This window comes from Staurois parvus, unplaced genomic scaffold, assembly GCF_062004578.1.
Source record: "Staurois parvus isolate SC_StPar_1 unplaced genomic scaffold, SC_StPar_1.0 ptg000602l, whole genome shotgun sequence".
In the NCBI taxonomy this organism is placed as follows: Eukaryota; Metazoa; Chordata; class Amphibia; order Anura; family Ranidae; genus Staurois; species Staurois parvus.
The window spans coordinates 241205-258491 of NW_028318398.1; the positions used below are offsets into that span (position 1 = coordinate 241205).

The window sequence follows — 17287 nt, forward strand, 5'->3', positions numbered from 1 at the left end:
CTTTTATCTTTCCATCATGTGCAAAATTCTAATAATATAAAGCCAATGAGAAAAAGCATGTTATTCAATGCAACTGAAATGATTGTGAAAATAACTGTTTTGTGCACGGAACTCCTGGTATTAAGTTTTAAAGGACAATTATATTTAGTATGTTGTCTTTAATTAAACCCCCATCCCCTGATTGCATCCTGCTTGATAAAATGCTTAGCCTCCCCCTTTTGTTTTCACTGTGAGCCCCTGCCCAGAATAGCAAAGCTTTTGCAAGTGTAGCACCTTCCTAGTTAGTACAGGCTGTTAGGAAAATGTAGTAGAGCTCTTCTGTAATCAGTGGAGCCGGGGGTCATTATTCTGGCTTGCTCAGTGTTTCACCAACTGATGCTCTGATTGCTTTCCTCTGGTGGGGGGAGAAGTAGAGTGGGGATCGGTGGTGATGACAGGGGAGCAATGTTAGAGGGAGGGTAATGATGATGGGCTGGTTTCTTGTTGCAGTGTGGTGAGTGTAGGACAGCCATCAGTGGATGCACATGCCGGGCTCCTGTCTGTGTGATGAGTGACATGTGAGGTCAGACCTCGGCTCTAGCAGTGTGTGTGATCCTCCAGTGCTTTGTAATGATCATTCCTCATCCATGAGATCACATGACAGTGTATGTGCGCATCAAAGTGAATGTAAAAATCTCACAAATGGTCCAGTGTGAACAGTCTGTGGTGGAGGCTGGATGTCCCACCAGAGGCTCTATGCCCCCTCCTCCAGTACCACTGAATGCAGACTGAAGGGGAATAGTTCAGTTGGTTCTCTTCTTCCTCCATTAGCTGCTTCTTTTTTGGAATGCCCCAAATTCCTCTGTCTGGGGGAGCACTAGGAAGGATGATACAGATTTCCTGGCAGAGGACATTTGATCTGATCCAGTAGTGACCACACTTAGGGGTGGGATGGCTGTGAGCTGTATACCATGAATAGATCCCATAGACTGGAGGAGCTCAGGGTGACCACTCTATATGCTCTTATGTCCAGAATGCTGTGTACTGGGAGGTAAGGCAGACTTCATACACCCCCAGTGCCATCTAGCTGGACGAGATCTGATCACACACTACTATTTAATTCACTGCTCATCCATAGAATACCTAGACTTCCACCTGTCCAGGATTCACCCTGACAGTCTGGGTTTTAAATCATGTGTCCACATTTCAGTCTGCAAGAAAATTGGCACATTAGTCTGATCCGGCTGTGACTCCCCAAGTAAACAAAATACTCACACACAAATGCCATTCCAAGAGCTGTGGGTGGCTGTAGGCAGGACTGGCATTATTGGGGGAATGGGGTGATGATGTCAGCAAGAGAAATTTGGCCACACCCACTGTTCGCCGTGGCACGCTATGTGCCTCGCTTTAGGTGCCTTCGGGCACCTAAAGGTGTCCCAGGTCTTTTATGATCCTATAGTGTATACTTCAGTAAATAAATTTGCCCTGCACCGCTACAGTGTTCAGGTTTGGCTTAAAGAAACGGTGGCAACCCTAGGCCAGGGGGCCATGGTTGCGGCAGTCAGTGGTGGCAGAGTGTGGTGGTGCGGGGGGGGGGGGGTTGGTCACGTGTTGCATAGGGAAGCACAAGGACTAAATACACCACTGAACGCATCATGGAACTCAGCGTGGCATGACTTCATCACACCAGCGCTGCAGTCCTTGGTGCGTTCCAGCTCTCGCTCCAGATGTTGGATTGGTGACCAGTTATGTAGGGCTACACCAATAGGACCAGACTGAAAAGCAGGAAAAGTAATAAGATTTATTAGGAATGCACACTTTTTTTTTTAAATACAAACACCAACAAAACACAAAACTCCCTATCTAACCTGACAATTAAAATGACATTAAAGTTTCATTTTTTTTTTCAATAAATAACAAACATGTCATACTTACAGTACATGCTCTGTGTAATGGTTTTGCACAGAGAAACCCCAATCCTCCCATCCTGGGGTCCCGTGCCGGCATTCCAGGCTCCTCTCCCCTCCTTATTGCCCACCATAGGAAGCCGCTTCCTATGGTGGTCACTTGTGTGTGCTTGCTTCAAAGCTGAGCTTCATGTGTCTATTCAGACATACATCCCGGCTTGGCCTGGCCCCCACTGTCTACTCACTGGTCTTGAGCCAATGGCTCCCAATGCTGTGGGAGATGGCAGACATGCGCGGTGATGGACCAAGATCGAGCTCAGGTAAGTATATAGGGGGGCTGTGGGGAGAGTTGCTTCTTAAAAGATTTTTTACAGAGAATGTATTAAGGTAAAACACATTTTACCTTTTCTACCACTTTAATTAAATAATCTACAAACCAATGCAAATTTCCTAAGATATGTACAAGTGTAAACTACCTAAACTAAATGCAAAGCAGCAGGAGGAGTCAGGTAACACAGTGTAAGTTAGGAGGAACAAGGAACAGTGGATATGATGGGTCAGGAACAGGGGCGGAATGACAACTCATGGGGCCCCCCAGGCAATAGGGGATCATAGGGCCCCTGTGTTCTAGCCTACACCCAAAAAAGCCTATGAAAAAGCCAATTAAAGGTACCAGGGGCATCTCATGGGGCCCCCTACTGACCCCGGGTCTTCGGACAGTGCCCGAGTGCTCAAATGGTCAGTCCGCCCCTGGTCAGGAACAGGGCCAGAACAGGAATCACATACACAGGAAGCAGGTACAGGCAGTAGGAACAGGAGGATGGGGATAAAGGTTCATAGGAAGCAGGATCAGGATAACTGGCAAGGAGAAGCAAGTAAGACAGGTAAGGAACTGGACCAGGACAAGGTTCAGGATCACAGAAAGCAGCAACAGGATGAAGGGCAGCAGGGGTGAAGTTTGTGATTGGAGAGAGTACCAAGACAAATGTCACATAATGCATTGAAGTGCCGGGGAAATCTGGTCAGGTACAGAGATTGCATATCCACATTTTTTTTTTTTTATAAATATTTATTAATTTTCCATTTCATATACAAAACATTTCAACATTTCTATTAAAATAATTATCACAAACGTTTTCTTCTTACATAAATTATCCCTGTATATGACTTTCTTTTCTTACCCTCCCCCCCTCCCCTACTCCCCCCCCCCCTCCACCCCCCTATCTCCTCCACCCCCTCCCACGCTCAACATTCTCTTTACTCTCGTTACCTCCATATTATTCTGTTGTTTCTAAATCCCAGTTCTAAGCCGGCTTCCAGGAATATTATCTCTTCATATATTTCACCTTTTCTCTGTATTCTTCCCAGCCTTTCCATTTTTTTTATATAACTCCAACTTGTCCTCGTGCGTATAATACAATCTTTCTGTCCCAGCGATCTGATTTACTTTAGCCATCCATTCCTCCTCAGTTGGCACCTCTCTTTTCTTCCAGAACCTGGGTATCAGACTCTTTGCTGCGGTCAAGTAATGCCATATCCCCGAACTCTTGTATGTTTTCACAGAGAGTTCTGAGATATGGAGGAGACATAATTCTGGATCTAATCCTATATTGATTTTAGTGATTTTCCCTATCAAATGAACTATCCTCCGCCAGAACACCTGTATTTCTGGACACTCCCACCAGACATGATACCACGTGCCCTCCTCTCCACAACCTCTCCAACACATCCGTGATATTTCCATGTTCATCTTGTGCTCCACGTTGGGTGTAATATGCCATCTATTCAAACACTTAAAATTTATTTCTACTTCCCTCATACTAATATTTTCGTGAATTAATGTGAACATTTCCCTCTGCTCCTCCTCCTCTATTTTTCTCCCCATATCTCTTTCCCATTTCTCTATGTGCGTTAATTTTGTGTCTGTGTCAAGTTCCATTAATATCTTGTGTATTTTTGCCAATCCGTGTCTACCATTTCCCCGTGACTCAAATATTCTCTCAAATGGATTCCAATCTTTTCTAGTTCTTATAGGCTTTGGAAGGCTTTCAAAAAAGTACTTCAGTTGGTAATATCTTAGTCTATCCATCTTATTAAAGACTTCACCCTTTCTTTCCTCCATATCCCTATATGACCCTATTTCCTCTCCTATCATTATATCTCTCAATTGCGCCTCCTGTTTTATAATCCATTTCCCTGCTATACTATCCTTACCCTGGATGAAAAATTTTGTGTTCCTAAGTGGTATTAAATGTGAGTTAAAAACCCACCCCTTTTGTCTGTGTAGTAAATCCCATTCTTTTAAAACATTAAGAGTGTACGTGCTTGTGCTCTCCTCTAATTCCCTATATTGTGCGGGTACCCAAATATTTTTACTTAAACTTATTCCACTCAGTGCTGTCTCTATTTTAACCCAGCTTTTCTCTGGATTATGAATCCAGTCAAAGATTCTCGCAATTATCCCCGCTTTGTAATATCTCCTAAAGTCTAGTATCCCCAATCCTCCTCTTTCTTTACTTCTAGTCAATGTTTCATAACCTATTCTAGGTTTTTTATTCCTCCATATACATTTTATTATCATTTTCCTGAGTTCTTTAAAGTATGCCTCTGGGAGTTTGATTGGGATCATTTGAAATCTGTATAATACTTTGGGGACAATTACCATCTTTATCAAGTTTATACGACCTATCCATGATGGATTTCCATTTCCTACTCTCCTCAGCTCCTCCTTAATCTCATTTAATAATGTTATATAATTTGCTTTATATAGGTTCTTAATTGAGGCTGATAGTTTTATTCCTAGATATTTTAGTTCTTTATCTCTCCAAAGGAAGGGGAATTCCTCTTGTAATTTTTCTTTTTCGCTGTTTTTGAGGTTTATGTTTAAGATTTTAGTCTTTGTCGGGGTAATTTTCAGATTCGATAGGTCTCTGTACTCCCTCAATGCTTTCATTAAATTTGGAAGTGCTGTTCTAGGGTTTCCAACATAAAACATCAAATCGTCCGCATATGCCACTACCTTATGTTCTCTATCTCCTATCTTTATTCCTTTTATGTCTATGTTCTTCCTAATTATGGACAGTAAGGGCTCCAGTGATAACACGTATAACAATGGAGACAATGGACATCCCTGTCTTGTGCCATTTGACATCTTAAAATACTCTGATCTTCCTCCATTTACCATTATGGTAGTGGTAGGCCCTCTATATAATTCTCCAATCCACCCTCTCATTCTATCTCCTATTCCTAACGCTTCCAGAGTGTCCATCATAAAACCCCAACTTACTCTGTCGAATGCCTTCTCAGCATCTATCAACATCAGTATCATTGGAGTTTTCCCTTTTTTACCCTCCTGTATAAGCAACAATGATCTCAAAGCATTGTCTCTGCCCTCTCTTCCCGAGACAAACCCCACCTGGTCTCTATGTATCCACTCCGGCATCAGCTTTTTCAGTCTATTTGACAAAACCTTTGCGTATATTTTAGTGTCAACATTCAGCAGTGCCATTGGTCGATAACTTGCACATTGCGAGGGGTCTTTATCTTCCTTCTGTATCAATACTATATTAGCCTGTAAAGATTCTCCCCTTATCTCCATCCCATTCCCCAAAGCATTCATATAAATCTTCATTTTAGGTATTAACCTCCTTGGCGGTATTCCCGAGTGTAGCTCGGGGTAACATTTCAGTACCAAAAGCGGTAACCCCGAGCTACACTCGGGAATACCATGCGGCACTGCTCCGGCATGTGTTCTTCACTTACCTTACCCTGCGCTCCCACGATGTGTCCCCTGCAGCGTCCCCGGCCATCTCCTCTGGCCGATGCCGGCATCCGGCTTCTGTGTCCTGTCCCTGTGACGTCGGGACATACAGGCGCCGCCGGCGGCGGGAAATTTAAAAATTTTAAAAAATGTCATTTTTTTTTTTTTACATTTTACATAGTAAAACATTGCTGTCTCAACCAATTTCACATACATTTTGTCCCGAGTGCTTTGTCCGGCGCCCTGCCTGCATTTTGTCTGTTCTTTCTGCCTGGAAACTGAGAAACATCCATGGTGTCCAAAAAGTGTCCCTTTAGGTCAAAAGCGGTTTAGATCAGCTAGAGAACAGCGATAGTAAATCAGAACCACTTGCAGAATTGAGTGATAATGATTCGTGGGGGAAATTCCTCATCAGACACTGAAAACGATTCTGCGACTGAGCTCAGCAATGTGCGAACTTGGCGCTATATTTCAAATTTCAGTGTTTTTGGTTTGATTATATTATTGAATTAAATTTTTTATTATTTTTATATTATTTTTATGATTATTTATTAAATTATAATTTATGATTTTGTGTTTCAAATTTTATCATACCCGGGATGTTTACTAGACTCTTGTTCGGACAGATTTCAGTGAGTTTTTCCTAAAAATTACAGGCCTACAATTAAAAAAATACATATTTCCATGCAAAAAATGGTACCGCTTTCAGCACCAAAAATCTGAAATAATCATACCGCCAGGGAGGTTAAAAGCTCATTATATTTTTTATAGTATTTAGCCGTATATCCATCCGGGCCCGGACTTTTCCCTCCCGCCATGATTTTTAACGCTATTTTTATTTCCTCTGAAGTTATTTCTGCCTCTAAAGAGTTCAGTTGTGTTTCTCTTAATTTTGGTAGGCCTGCATCCTCTAGGTATGTCTTTCTTTTCTCCCTATTTACTATTTCCGTTTACTTAAACGTATCCTGAGGTATGATATTATACAGCTCATTATAATACTCTTTAAATATTCTAGCAATATCCTTGGTTGAGTGTACAAATTCCCCCTTAGGATTTCTTATTTTCTCAATATAATTTCTATTTTTCTTCTTTCTTAAAGTTCTCATTAAATACTTTCCCGGCCTATCTCCCCATCTATACCTTTTACATGTTATTTTATTAAAGACTCTTCTTTTTTCCTCCTCCATTACTTTCTCTAATTCTTCTTTCTTTTTTATTATCAGCTGCATTATCTCCTTAGATCTTTCCCTTTTATGCACCTGTTCGTGATCATATATTTCATTTAATAATCTATTTATCTTTTCTCTCCTTTCTTTTTTCTTTTTTGCCCCCATTGCAATGAGTAGACCTCTAATGTAAGCTTTATGTGCTTCCCACACCGTTGCAACCGACACATCTTCTGTTTCATTCTCTTCAAAAAACCATTCAATTTCCCTCTCTATTCTTTGACCAATCTCTTCATCCATGAGCAGTGCCTCATTCAACCGCCACACATATCCTTCTCTCTCCTCTCTACCCCATCTTAACTTCATTGCAACTGGGGCGTGATCCGACAGGGTGCTTCCTCCTATTTTTACTTCTACCACCAACTCTATCAATCGGTGTTCTACTAATATGTAATCTAGTCTAGAATAAGTCTCATGTACATGCGAAAAGAAAGTATAATCTCTCTCCTTCATGTTCCTGATTCTCCAGATGTCCACTAATTGACACTCATGCAAAAGTTTCTTTAACATTCTCAAGGGCTTGCTTTCTTCCCTCCTCACACAGGAAGTGGTATCCATCCGTGGGTCCATACAGATGTTAAAGTCCCCCCGCTATTATCATACATCCCCTTTTAAAATCCATCAATCTCTTCAACACTTCTCTCATAAACCTCTCCGGCTTTTTATTTGGGCTATATATGTTTGCTATTGTGCACTCTATTTCCTGTAATTTACCTCTCAAAAATAAAAACCTTCCCTCCGGATCCGTTAATCTCTCCTCCACCTCAAACCTTACGTTCTTTGCAAAGCCTATAGCAACTCCCTTTGCTCTTTTAGTTGGTGAGTCCGCATAGAACCATGTTGGAAAATATCTAGTCCTCAATCTAACCTTTGAATCTATCTCTAAGTGTGTTTCCTGCAAAAATACCACTGAGTATTTTCTATGTTGGAGTTCTTTAAATAGCCTAAATCTCTTTCCTGGACAGCTTAACCCTTTTACATTGTAGGTTATATATTGGATTTCTTCCATCTTACTCTTTTCCTGCTAACTCCTTCTTCCTCCTTCCCTTCCTCTTTCTTATTCCTATTGAGCGTTTTTATCCCAATACTCTTTTCTCTCCCCCTCCCTCCCCCCCTCTCTCAGTACTCCCCTCAATCCCCCACCCCCACCACCTCTCCCCTCCCTCCTCCCCCCTCTTTTTAGGCCTTCGTTTTGCCTCAACATCATTTGTGGAGCTAACATCCACCTTTGACTTAATCCTTAGGGCTACGCTCCTCCCATGGACAGCCTCCCTCCCCTCCGAATCCCCCCATTGACCCTCTTTCTACTTATACTTCTAAAGAAAGCAAGGGAAGAAGTTAAGCTGGAGTAGCGGGGGGGGGGGAAGGCGCTGGATTGGGAGCAAGGAGGTTCAGAAAGAGAGAAAAAAAAACCCCTCTTCTCTCACTTCTCCTCTCCCTCCCCACCCTACCTCCCCCCCGCCACCCGTCTCCACTCCTCCCCTCTTTTCAATCTATTTCCCCTGGATTCTTCTTCCCAACCATTAATTTCAATTCTCTGCATTTCAAATCTATCGCAAAAGTTTCTCAAGTCCTCTGGGAACCTCAAATAGGCTGTTATTCCGTTTTTCCATCCTATTAAGCACTCCGGTACTCCCCATCTATATTGCACCTTCTGTTTTTTCATCAGCTCCAGCAAAGGCCTCAGAGCTCTCCTCCTCCGGAGAGTCTCCGATGACAAGTCCGCATAAATTTGGATATCCATTTCTCCATATTTTATTACTGGTTTTCCCTTAGTTTCCCTCCAAATTCTTTCCCTTTGCTGCAGTTCATAAAATTTAACAAGTATGTCTCTCGACCTTTCCTTCTCATAGTTCCCCTGGAGTCTCCCGACTCTAGAGATTCCTTCTATATTAGTCCTTTCCATATCAGAGTTTCCCATTATAAAGTTCAGAATTTTGTAAACCTCCTCTTCCAATATTTCTCCTTTTAGACTTTCCGGTATCCCTCTTATCCTTATATTTCTCCATCTTTCTCTATTCTCTTGGATTTCCACCTTGTACTGCAATTTTTCCTGAACTTTTTCCATATTAATTATCTTCTTCTCTAATTCGGAAATAATCTGGGTCTGATTTTTAACTTTCTGCTCCGTTTCTTCCACTCTTAGCAACAACTGCCCCAGGTCATTCCGAATATTTACCATTTCTTGCTTTCTTGTTCTCTCCAATTCTTTAAACGTTTCTGTCATTTATTTTTTATTTGGGATTTGGAGCTCTTTTCCTGTCTCTGATATTTGTTGACTACTAATATCCAAGTCCATTAATTGTTTAGGGCTAATTTGCATACTTAGATCTAATTCTCCTTTGTCATTTCTACTCTGGGGCCTTTCCGGGGTCACGTTTCCCTGGGATGTGTACTTTTTAATTGTACCCGTTTGGGTCCCTTTTGGCCCCGTTCCTTTTGCACTTTTATTTTTCATTTCTTCTGTATCTTTTCTATTTCTCTAGAGATTTGTGTTAAGAAGAAGCCGTTTATATGATTTGCAAGTCCCAGCCCTGTCCATTCACTTTTCTTTCCTACATACGTTCTTCTCTTTATTTATATTCTCTTCTCTGGGGGTCCCCCCTTTTCTCTCACACTGATTCCCCACTAACTCAATACAGATTTTATGTGTGAAGCCACAGCCAGACTCACTCACCCTCCTTGCACATTTCTTCTCGTGAGACGGCTCCAGGCTCCCTCCTCCAGTTTCTTTTAGCAGGTCAGCTCCTCTCCACCTCCTCTCAGGGGGACCCTCCAGGACTTTCTTCCACTCTCTCCTGCCTTGGACCAGGCTGTTCTTCCCTGCCAGCACCACGACAGGGGTCCGGGATAGCTGGACGTTTTCAGCAGATCAGTGTCTCTCCTGCTCCCTGTCAGCCGCTTGCCGGCCAGCCGGCTTCCTCGCCTCCCAGGGATGCACTGCAACAGGTCACGTGTCCTGGCCGCACCTCCTCGTCTCCCGGCAACCAGGCTCACTATTCCAGCCTCTCACCGCTGCTCTCCAGCTCCAAGGCTCTCCCTCCCGCGGGCCGTCGCTCATCAAAGGGGCCCGCCAGGCCGAGGTGAGTCTCAGCCTTCTGGAGCTCCATGCATCCGGGGGGGATTTGGGGCCAAGGGGGGGGGATCAGACAGAGGAGCCTCGTGCAAGAGCTCCTACCACGAACTCCCCGCCGCCGCCATTGTCAGGCTCCGCCCCCTACTCCCGCGTGGAATGCATATCCACATTTAAACACCCTTGTTCTCATGGGGACAAGGTGCTTTGCCAAGGTTGTCCCTCAAGGCAAGGCCCATATTGTGGACATGTGGCCTGGTATGGTTCAGGAGGAGGAAAAAGTACCCTCCCCCCATTCCCGGCCATCTAGGCTGCATGCTTGGATAAGGGCCTGGTATGGATATTGGAGAGGGGCCCTATGCTTTTTTTTCACTTCTGTGTCGGATTACCCCTTAAACACAATACAAGACTCAAATAGTCAGGTGTAGAATTTGAAGAGAATCCACATTCTTTCTGGCAAGGCCCCTAAAAATGTTGGTGGTGTCTCTCCTATGAATTTTGGGGGGCACCCTATGCTGTTTACTATCCCCACCCCTTTGTTCACATTCACCTTTAAGCTGTGAATTTCCAATGAAATGGGTTCGGTGGGGATGATTCAGTGTTAGCAATACTGTTGCATTTCCCACTCCAGCAGGATGTTTGACTCATTCGCTGAACCTCCAAACAAGCAAAACTCCGTCAGAACATGGGTTGACGCTGAACTAGAAGCTCATCCCTACTGATAGCTACTGGACCAGGCTTGTTATATCTTGAGTTCACACAGGATTGGTGTGGAAAACCTCCCTGCGCTCATCCCATGCTGAGCGGAGGGTGGGCGATTTGAGATGTATACTATGGAAGCAGATGCTTCATATTCTCAGTGGTAGGAGAGGAGAAAAAGTGGTGAGGATTTCAGATCCCCACCACTTTTCCTTCTCTCCTTGCAGGGATGACAGTTTGGGCTAGAGGGCTTTTTATTAATCAGCACCCTCACATGGATGGTGCTGACCAATCAGTTGCCATCTAGCCCGTACTGTCATCCCTGCAAGGAGAGGAGAAAAAAAAAACTTCACAGGTCTAGGGATTTGAAATCCGTACCGCTTTCTCTCCTCTCCTTGCAGCAAAGAAGCTGATTGGCTACCATGCACAGCTCCACCAGATTCTGAGTGAACCAGCTTTAGTATATAAACCCCTATATGTCTAGACCAGGGGTAGGCAACCTTAACCTCTTCCTGACCACCCTATAGCAGAACTTCTGCTACAGGGTGGCAGGGCTATGCAAATTCACATATATAAATGTGATTTTGCATTATCTGGTAGGGGTCGCACACGTGCCTCCCTACATATGCTGCCATCGGTGGCTACAGCTGTCAATCACAGGGTCCTGGCCGAAGATTGACCACCAACACCTGGCAATCGCCAAGAAACACTGACACGGGAGAGGTCTGTATGTAAACAACAGCATGCTGCTTACATAATAAAACACCTTCCTAACCCCTTCCTACCCAGGGCAATTAGTACAGTGTCAGTGCATTTTATTAGCACTGATCACTGTATTAGTGTCACTGTGGATCTCAGTGGCAGTTAGTCAGTTCCCCCCAGTGTCAGAATGCCCGCCGTAGTCCCGCTAAAAGTCGCTGATCACCGCCATTACTACTATATATAAAAAATACTATACTATTATGCCCAGTGTATTACTTCACACTGACCTGAAGATCTCTTCTTTCCTGCTGCCGGCACCACTCTAGAGGCCACTAGCCGGGATAAGAGGTGGAGTGTAGTGGGTATCATGGGACAGGAGCCGCCACTACAGAGGAGGCATCGGCTTATGTGGCTCTTGCTCCCTACTACAGCTCCAACTTTACAAGTAGCATTGCACTCTGTTTGATGCTCAGAGATGGGGGGTCCGCAAGCCCAGACCACCATCTACCAGTCACCTAGCCACGATCAACTGATAGATAGCAATCTATCGGTTGCTGACCCCCGGTCTAGACTATAGTAGACTGATTTAATTCCTTTTGTCTTGTGGATATATTTCATAAAATCGACTTCAGCATTGAAAATAATGGCTCTTTTTCTGTTCTATAGATCAGTTATGGAGCTACGGACTATTCTCTAACCAACAGGCTTCTCTATCCTCATGTATTCCGGACAGTTCAGAATGACCACGTTCATTATATGGCTGTTATTAAGTTGCTGAAACATTTTAGCTGGACGTGGGTTGGAATAATTGCATCACAAGATGATGCTGGAGAAAAAGATAAAGAGATATTAATAAAGTACATGAAAAGTAACAGTATTTGTGTGGAATATACAATATCAATCGGGTCTTATATGTTTGCTGCTGACACTGATATAGAGCGTGCTATAAAACGTGATATCTCTGTTATTAAAGAGTCTAAAGCTAAAGTAATTGTAATATGTGGATCACTTATCAGTCAGAGTGTATTTTATATGTATTTACATGATGTAAGTACTAGCTTTGAAAAAACATTTATCTTTCCTCCTCTGAGGTATTTGAGCTTTTCTGGATATAATCCACTACCTGCCTTTAATGGTAGCTTGGCTGTGGATTTATATCCTTTATTCATTCCAAATAAACAACATTTTTTTGATGGAATTGACAAGACTTTTAGCTTAACTAATTCATTTGGAGACATCTATATTTTATCAATTGCAAAGTGTATGTCTGCAAACAAAGAAAATGAAAATAGAACCATATCATGTCCACTTAACTTTGCTGATTGTATAATGGAAGAAATGTGTCCAAATTTATTTCCTTTTGTGCATCAAGGACTCTCTCCACGAATTTATTATGCAGTGAAAGCTATGGCTGAAGTACTGCATTATATGAACCTGATCTATAAAGGAACATTGACTACAAAACAACCTTACAGGCACAAGGTAGAGTACTCTCTTTTTTTGGAAAATATAAAATAAAAAAGCGATATGGTCAAATTTCAAATATTCAATCCCTCTACCAAAAAAAAAAAGAAAAGTTGTTCCTGTAATAAAACAGTTTTGTTAGTTATGTTGACATATTTAGAGGAGGATTGGGAATTTATAGCCAGGGGGCAAACAGGACCAATTGGCCCATTCATGGTAGGGACACTTTCAGGGACAAATCACGCTGCAATATGAACGGGGTGAATAAATGTTTTTTTGCATTAATGTTTCCTTGCTCTGTCAGGCTTCCCTCTACTAAGTCACCGGTCACACCGCTGCAATTTAAAATTGTGAGATTTGTGTGCAATTTCAGGTGCAATTTCTGAAGACTTTATTTCTACTTGTGAAGATTTTCAATGATTTCTTGCAATTTGCAGTGCAATTTCCATTATATTCTATGTATGTGAAATTGCATCAAAACTGCAGAAAAAGTAATGCAAGAACTATAGAAATTGCCTTGCAGCAAATCGCATGTGTTAAGACACTGACATTCACATTCATTAGATGAAATTTCAGGTGCGATTTCAATTTGCATTAGGTGAGATTAAAATCGCACCGGTATGATTGGGCACTAACATGTTTTTTCAGCTACACCCTATACATATACACTATATTGCCAAAAGTACTGGGACACCCCTCCAAATCATTGTATTCAGGTGTTCCAATCACCTTCATGGCCACAGGTGTATACAATCAAGCCCCTAGGCATGCAGACTGCATTTACAAACATTGGTGAAAGAATGGGTCGCTCTCAGGAGCTCAGTGAATTCAAGCGTGGTACCGTGATAAGTTGCCCCCTATACATTAAGTCCATCCGTGAAATTGCCTTGCTACTAAATATTCCATGGCCAATGGTTAGTGGTATTATAACAAAGTGGAAGCAACTGGGAACAGCAACTCTCATGTAAAATGAGAGAGCGGGGGGGGGCATGACTTGGGGAGCATGGAGCCACAGGGATACTTACCTTCTCCTCCGCTCCTGTCGCTTTCTCCATGGGCAGGAACCAGCACTGGAACCCCAGGAGGTCAGGTGGGGGACGAGCCAGCTGCGATTTAGGCTTCATGAGGTCTACGGCCGCGGCCTTGCATATTCCAGCAGGCAAGATTGCGCCGACCTCGCCTTCTTCTGCTCCTTGGGACACAGAGCCGCAAGCAGACATGCAGGTGAGCTCCCAGGGCCGCCTCTCCTTTCCTGGGAACTCTGACAAGCTCTCTCAGTGGTCCCGTAGCCCCTCTCAGATATCTCTTTGCTCCGGGAATGGCTGGGACATGCAGTCTCATATCAGGTCCTTGCATGAATATATTAGATCCCTACCTACTAAGGTGGACTTTGAACATTGTGTGAAGTGCATAGAGAACACATACAAACAAGAGATCTCTGATCTTAAGAAGGATCTTTGTCTACGTATGGAAGACATTGAAAATACCTCTGACGGCCATTGTAACGCATTACAGTCCCATGAAGGGACCCTCAACTCTCATACTACAACAACTCATGTAGCAACAGGATGATATAGGGAACAGGAACAGCCGCAACAATATAGGGATCAGGGGTGTTCCAGAGTCCATAGAATCTAAGGACTTAGTCGGAGCAGTTACTGCCATCTTCAACCAGTTACTGCAACAGCCTAAAGATGCAAATATTGAGCTGGACTGCGTACACCGCTCTCTGGGCCACAGGAATCCTGACCACTCTTTTGTTCATGATATTCTATGCAGGGTTCACTATTTCAAGGTCAAGGATGCCATTATGCGTGCAGCCAGCACACAAGATACCATCTTGTTTAACGAGATACCAGTGATATTCCTCCCTGACATTTCCTGCCAGACACTGAACATGCGCCAAGCCCTGCGCCCACTCACTCAGCTGTTACAGGATTGACACATTAGATACCAATGGCGGTTCCTCTTTCAACTCAGTGCCTCCCAGAATGGTAAATCTGTGCAGTTCCGCACTCTTGGGGACTTGTCCACCTTCCTCGGCACTTTTGAACTGCCTCAAGTAGCTTTTCCGGACTGGCCCTTTCATCTGCCAACTCCAGGTCTTCCTTGTGCCCCACAATGGCAGTGGTCCAGCAGGAAGAAGCTCTCCAGATCCTCTTCTCAGAAGATTCCAGATGGTTGACTTCCCAGCTGCTATGCATTGGGAGGTTTTCCTTTTTCTATTTGTGTTTGCATTTGACTGCATGGCCTCCACCCCTACTAGGTGGTTTCTGAAGTTCTGTTGGTTCCATGCTCTTAAATAACTACATTAATGTTATTTTTCTTGAATTGTCATTGTTACATGTGGTTTTTTTTTTATCCATTCCTTGTGTGTTTTGGTTTGGGGTTAGCTCCTGAGTACTACAACCTGTGTTTTTGGGGGGAATGGTAGGGGGCTCCATCAATCCTTCCTGTGAGGGTTTTGCGCCCCTCCTTTCTTTTTGTGGGGGAAGCTCTCCCACTGCTCGTGGGCTCATGCCTCTCTGGGGAGGAGGATAGCTTGTTTTCCTCCATTTACCTCCTGAGGGTATGTTATACACATTTTTTATGAGGGGGTTGCTCTTTAACTTGAGTAGCTTCCCTCTTGGATCTGTTTCCCTGTGGGAGGGCTGGACCAGGACCTACTCAATGTGCCTTTGACGTTCCCCACCTAGGCCTCTCAGTGTTTTTTTTTTTTTTTTTACGCACTGTATTATATTTAGACGGTTCTTTGTCTACTAGTTTTTCTTCTCTGGTTTTCTTCTTTTCCTGGTTCCTCTTTTTCTTTTCTATGCCTTCTGTTATTTTGTATTTTCCTTTCTCTTTTGCTTCCCCCATACTCTTTCCTTCTTACTTCTCCCATGAGAATCGTGAGCGACACTGTGGGCCGCCTTTGGTGGCATTTGTCTCCCTCGCCCTTTATTCCCTATGGTGGGTAGGACCCCAATTAATTTCTCCTCTGTCAACTGCAGAGGATTTAATACCCCAGAGAAGCAGAGCCAAATGCTCTATCACTTTCAAAAGACTGGATCCCAAATTTTTCAGGAGACCCATTTCCATACGGACAGTATTCCGGTTCTCCAAAAGTCTCTACTACACCCAATGGTACCACAGTACTAATACACAAGCCAGGTCTAAGGGGGTGTTGGTGGCCTTCCATAATATCTTTAGTCCTGAGGTCTTGGACTCCCTCATAGATCCTACCGGTCATTATATTGTTCTTAAATTGAAACATCAGGACTTTGTCTTTATGGTGGTAAATATTTATGGTCCCAATCAGGACCAGGGTCCCTTTCTCTCCGCTGTTCTGACCAAATTGTCCTCGTTTGGTGGTCCCTGTGTCATCGCGGGAGGTTACTTTCATATAGCTTTTTCACCTACCTTGGATACTTCCTCAGGTAAATCGTCTTTTTCCTTCTGAGTGTTAACTCAAATTAAATCCCGTCTACATGATTTGCATTCAGTGGATGTCTGGCATGTTCTGTACCCTTCAGAGCGGGACTATAGTTATTTCTCAGCGGCTCACGCATCTTACAGCCGCATTGATTACTTTTTAGTTTTGCAGTGCTTACTCGATTCCCCTATTTCAGCCTCACTTGGTCACTTCTTATGGTCGGACCATTATCCCATCCATCTCACCATACACAACCTCTCTATGTCTTCTCATTGTTTTTCCTGGCGTTTAAATGATACTCTGCTTAAAGACTCCCTATGTGTTGCAGAGGTTACAAAAGCTATCCAGAATTTTGTTCTTGACCATGCTTCGGATACTACGGGTCCCCTTACCCAATGGGAAGCCTACAAATGTGTTCTCCAGGGGGGTTTCATTCAGCACGGCGCCCGCTTAAAGAAGGCTCGGGCTTCGGACATTCGCCGGTTGTTTTCGGTTGTCGCGGCCTTAGAGTTCTCTCTTAAGCGCACGTTGGATCCTTTTCTCTCGGTTGATCTGTGTAATGCCCACCAGGTTATACTTCAATTGCTGGACTCCTCTTCCCTCATTGCATGTGATAGAGTGCATAATACTCATTATTCTTTAGCCAATAAATGTGGCCAACGTTTGGCGTGGGTACTCCACTCTCGCCCGTCTCGTCACCCGATCCAATGTATTCAGGTTCCCGATAATACCAAAACTTATCATAATAAGGGAATCTCCTTGGCGTTTGAACGTTTCTATTCTGAACTCTATAATTTATCTCTGTGACCCCTAATGCTTCTGTTGGCCCTTGCCCCTTTCAGTACATCACCTAGATGGCATTGCCGGTTCTTGATGCATAGTACTCCTTAGATCTTGAGGAGTCTTTTTCTGTTCCAAAAGTCCTTGGGGCAATTAAAGATCTCAAATCCGGTAAGTGCATGGGTCCCAATGGGTTTTCTCCATGATTCTATAAACTTTTGCCCCTTTGCTGGCCCGGCTTTTATCCCAAGCTTTTAATGTCATTGACGACTCTCACCTGTC

At 43.5% G+C, this 17287-nt stretch overlaps 1 protein-coding gene across 1 annotated transcript in view; it reads left to right on the top strand.

Moving 5' to 3' along the window:
• Positions 1-17287, top strand: part of LOC149449819 (vomeronasal type-2 receptor 26-like) — an 87035-nt gene that overhangs the window by 33469 nt on the left and 36279 nt on the right. Inside the window, exons 5-6 of the mRNA XM_089692714.1 lie at positions 12013-12333; positions 16112-16229. Of these exons, the coding sequence (XP_089548840.1) occupies positions 12013-12333; positions 16112-16229 (439 nt within the window). The remainder of the gene's footprint in view (positions 1-12012; positions 12334-16111; positions 16230-17287) is intronic.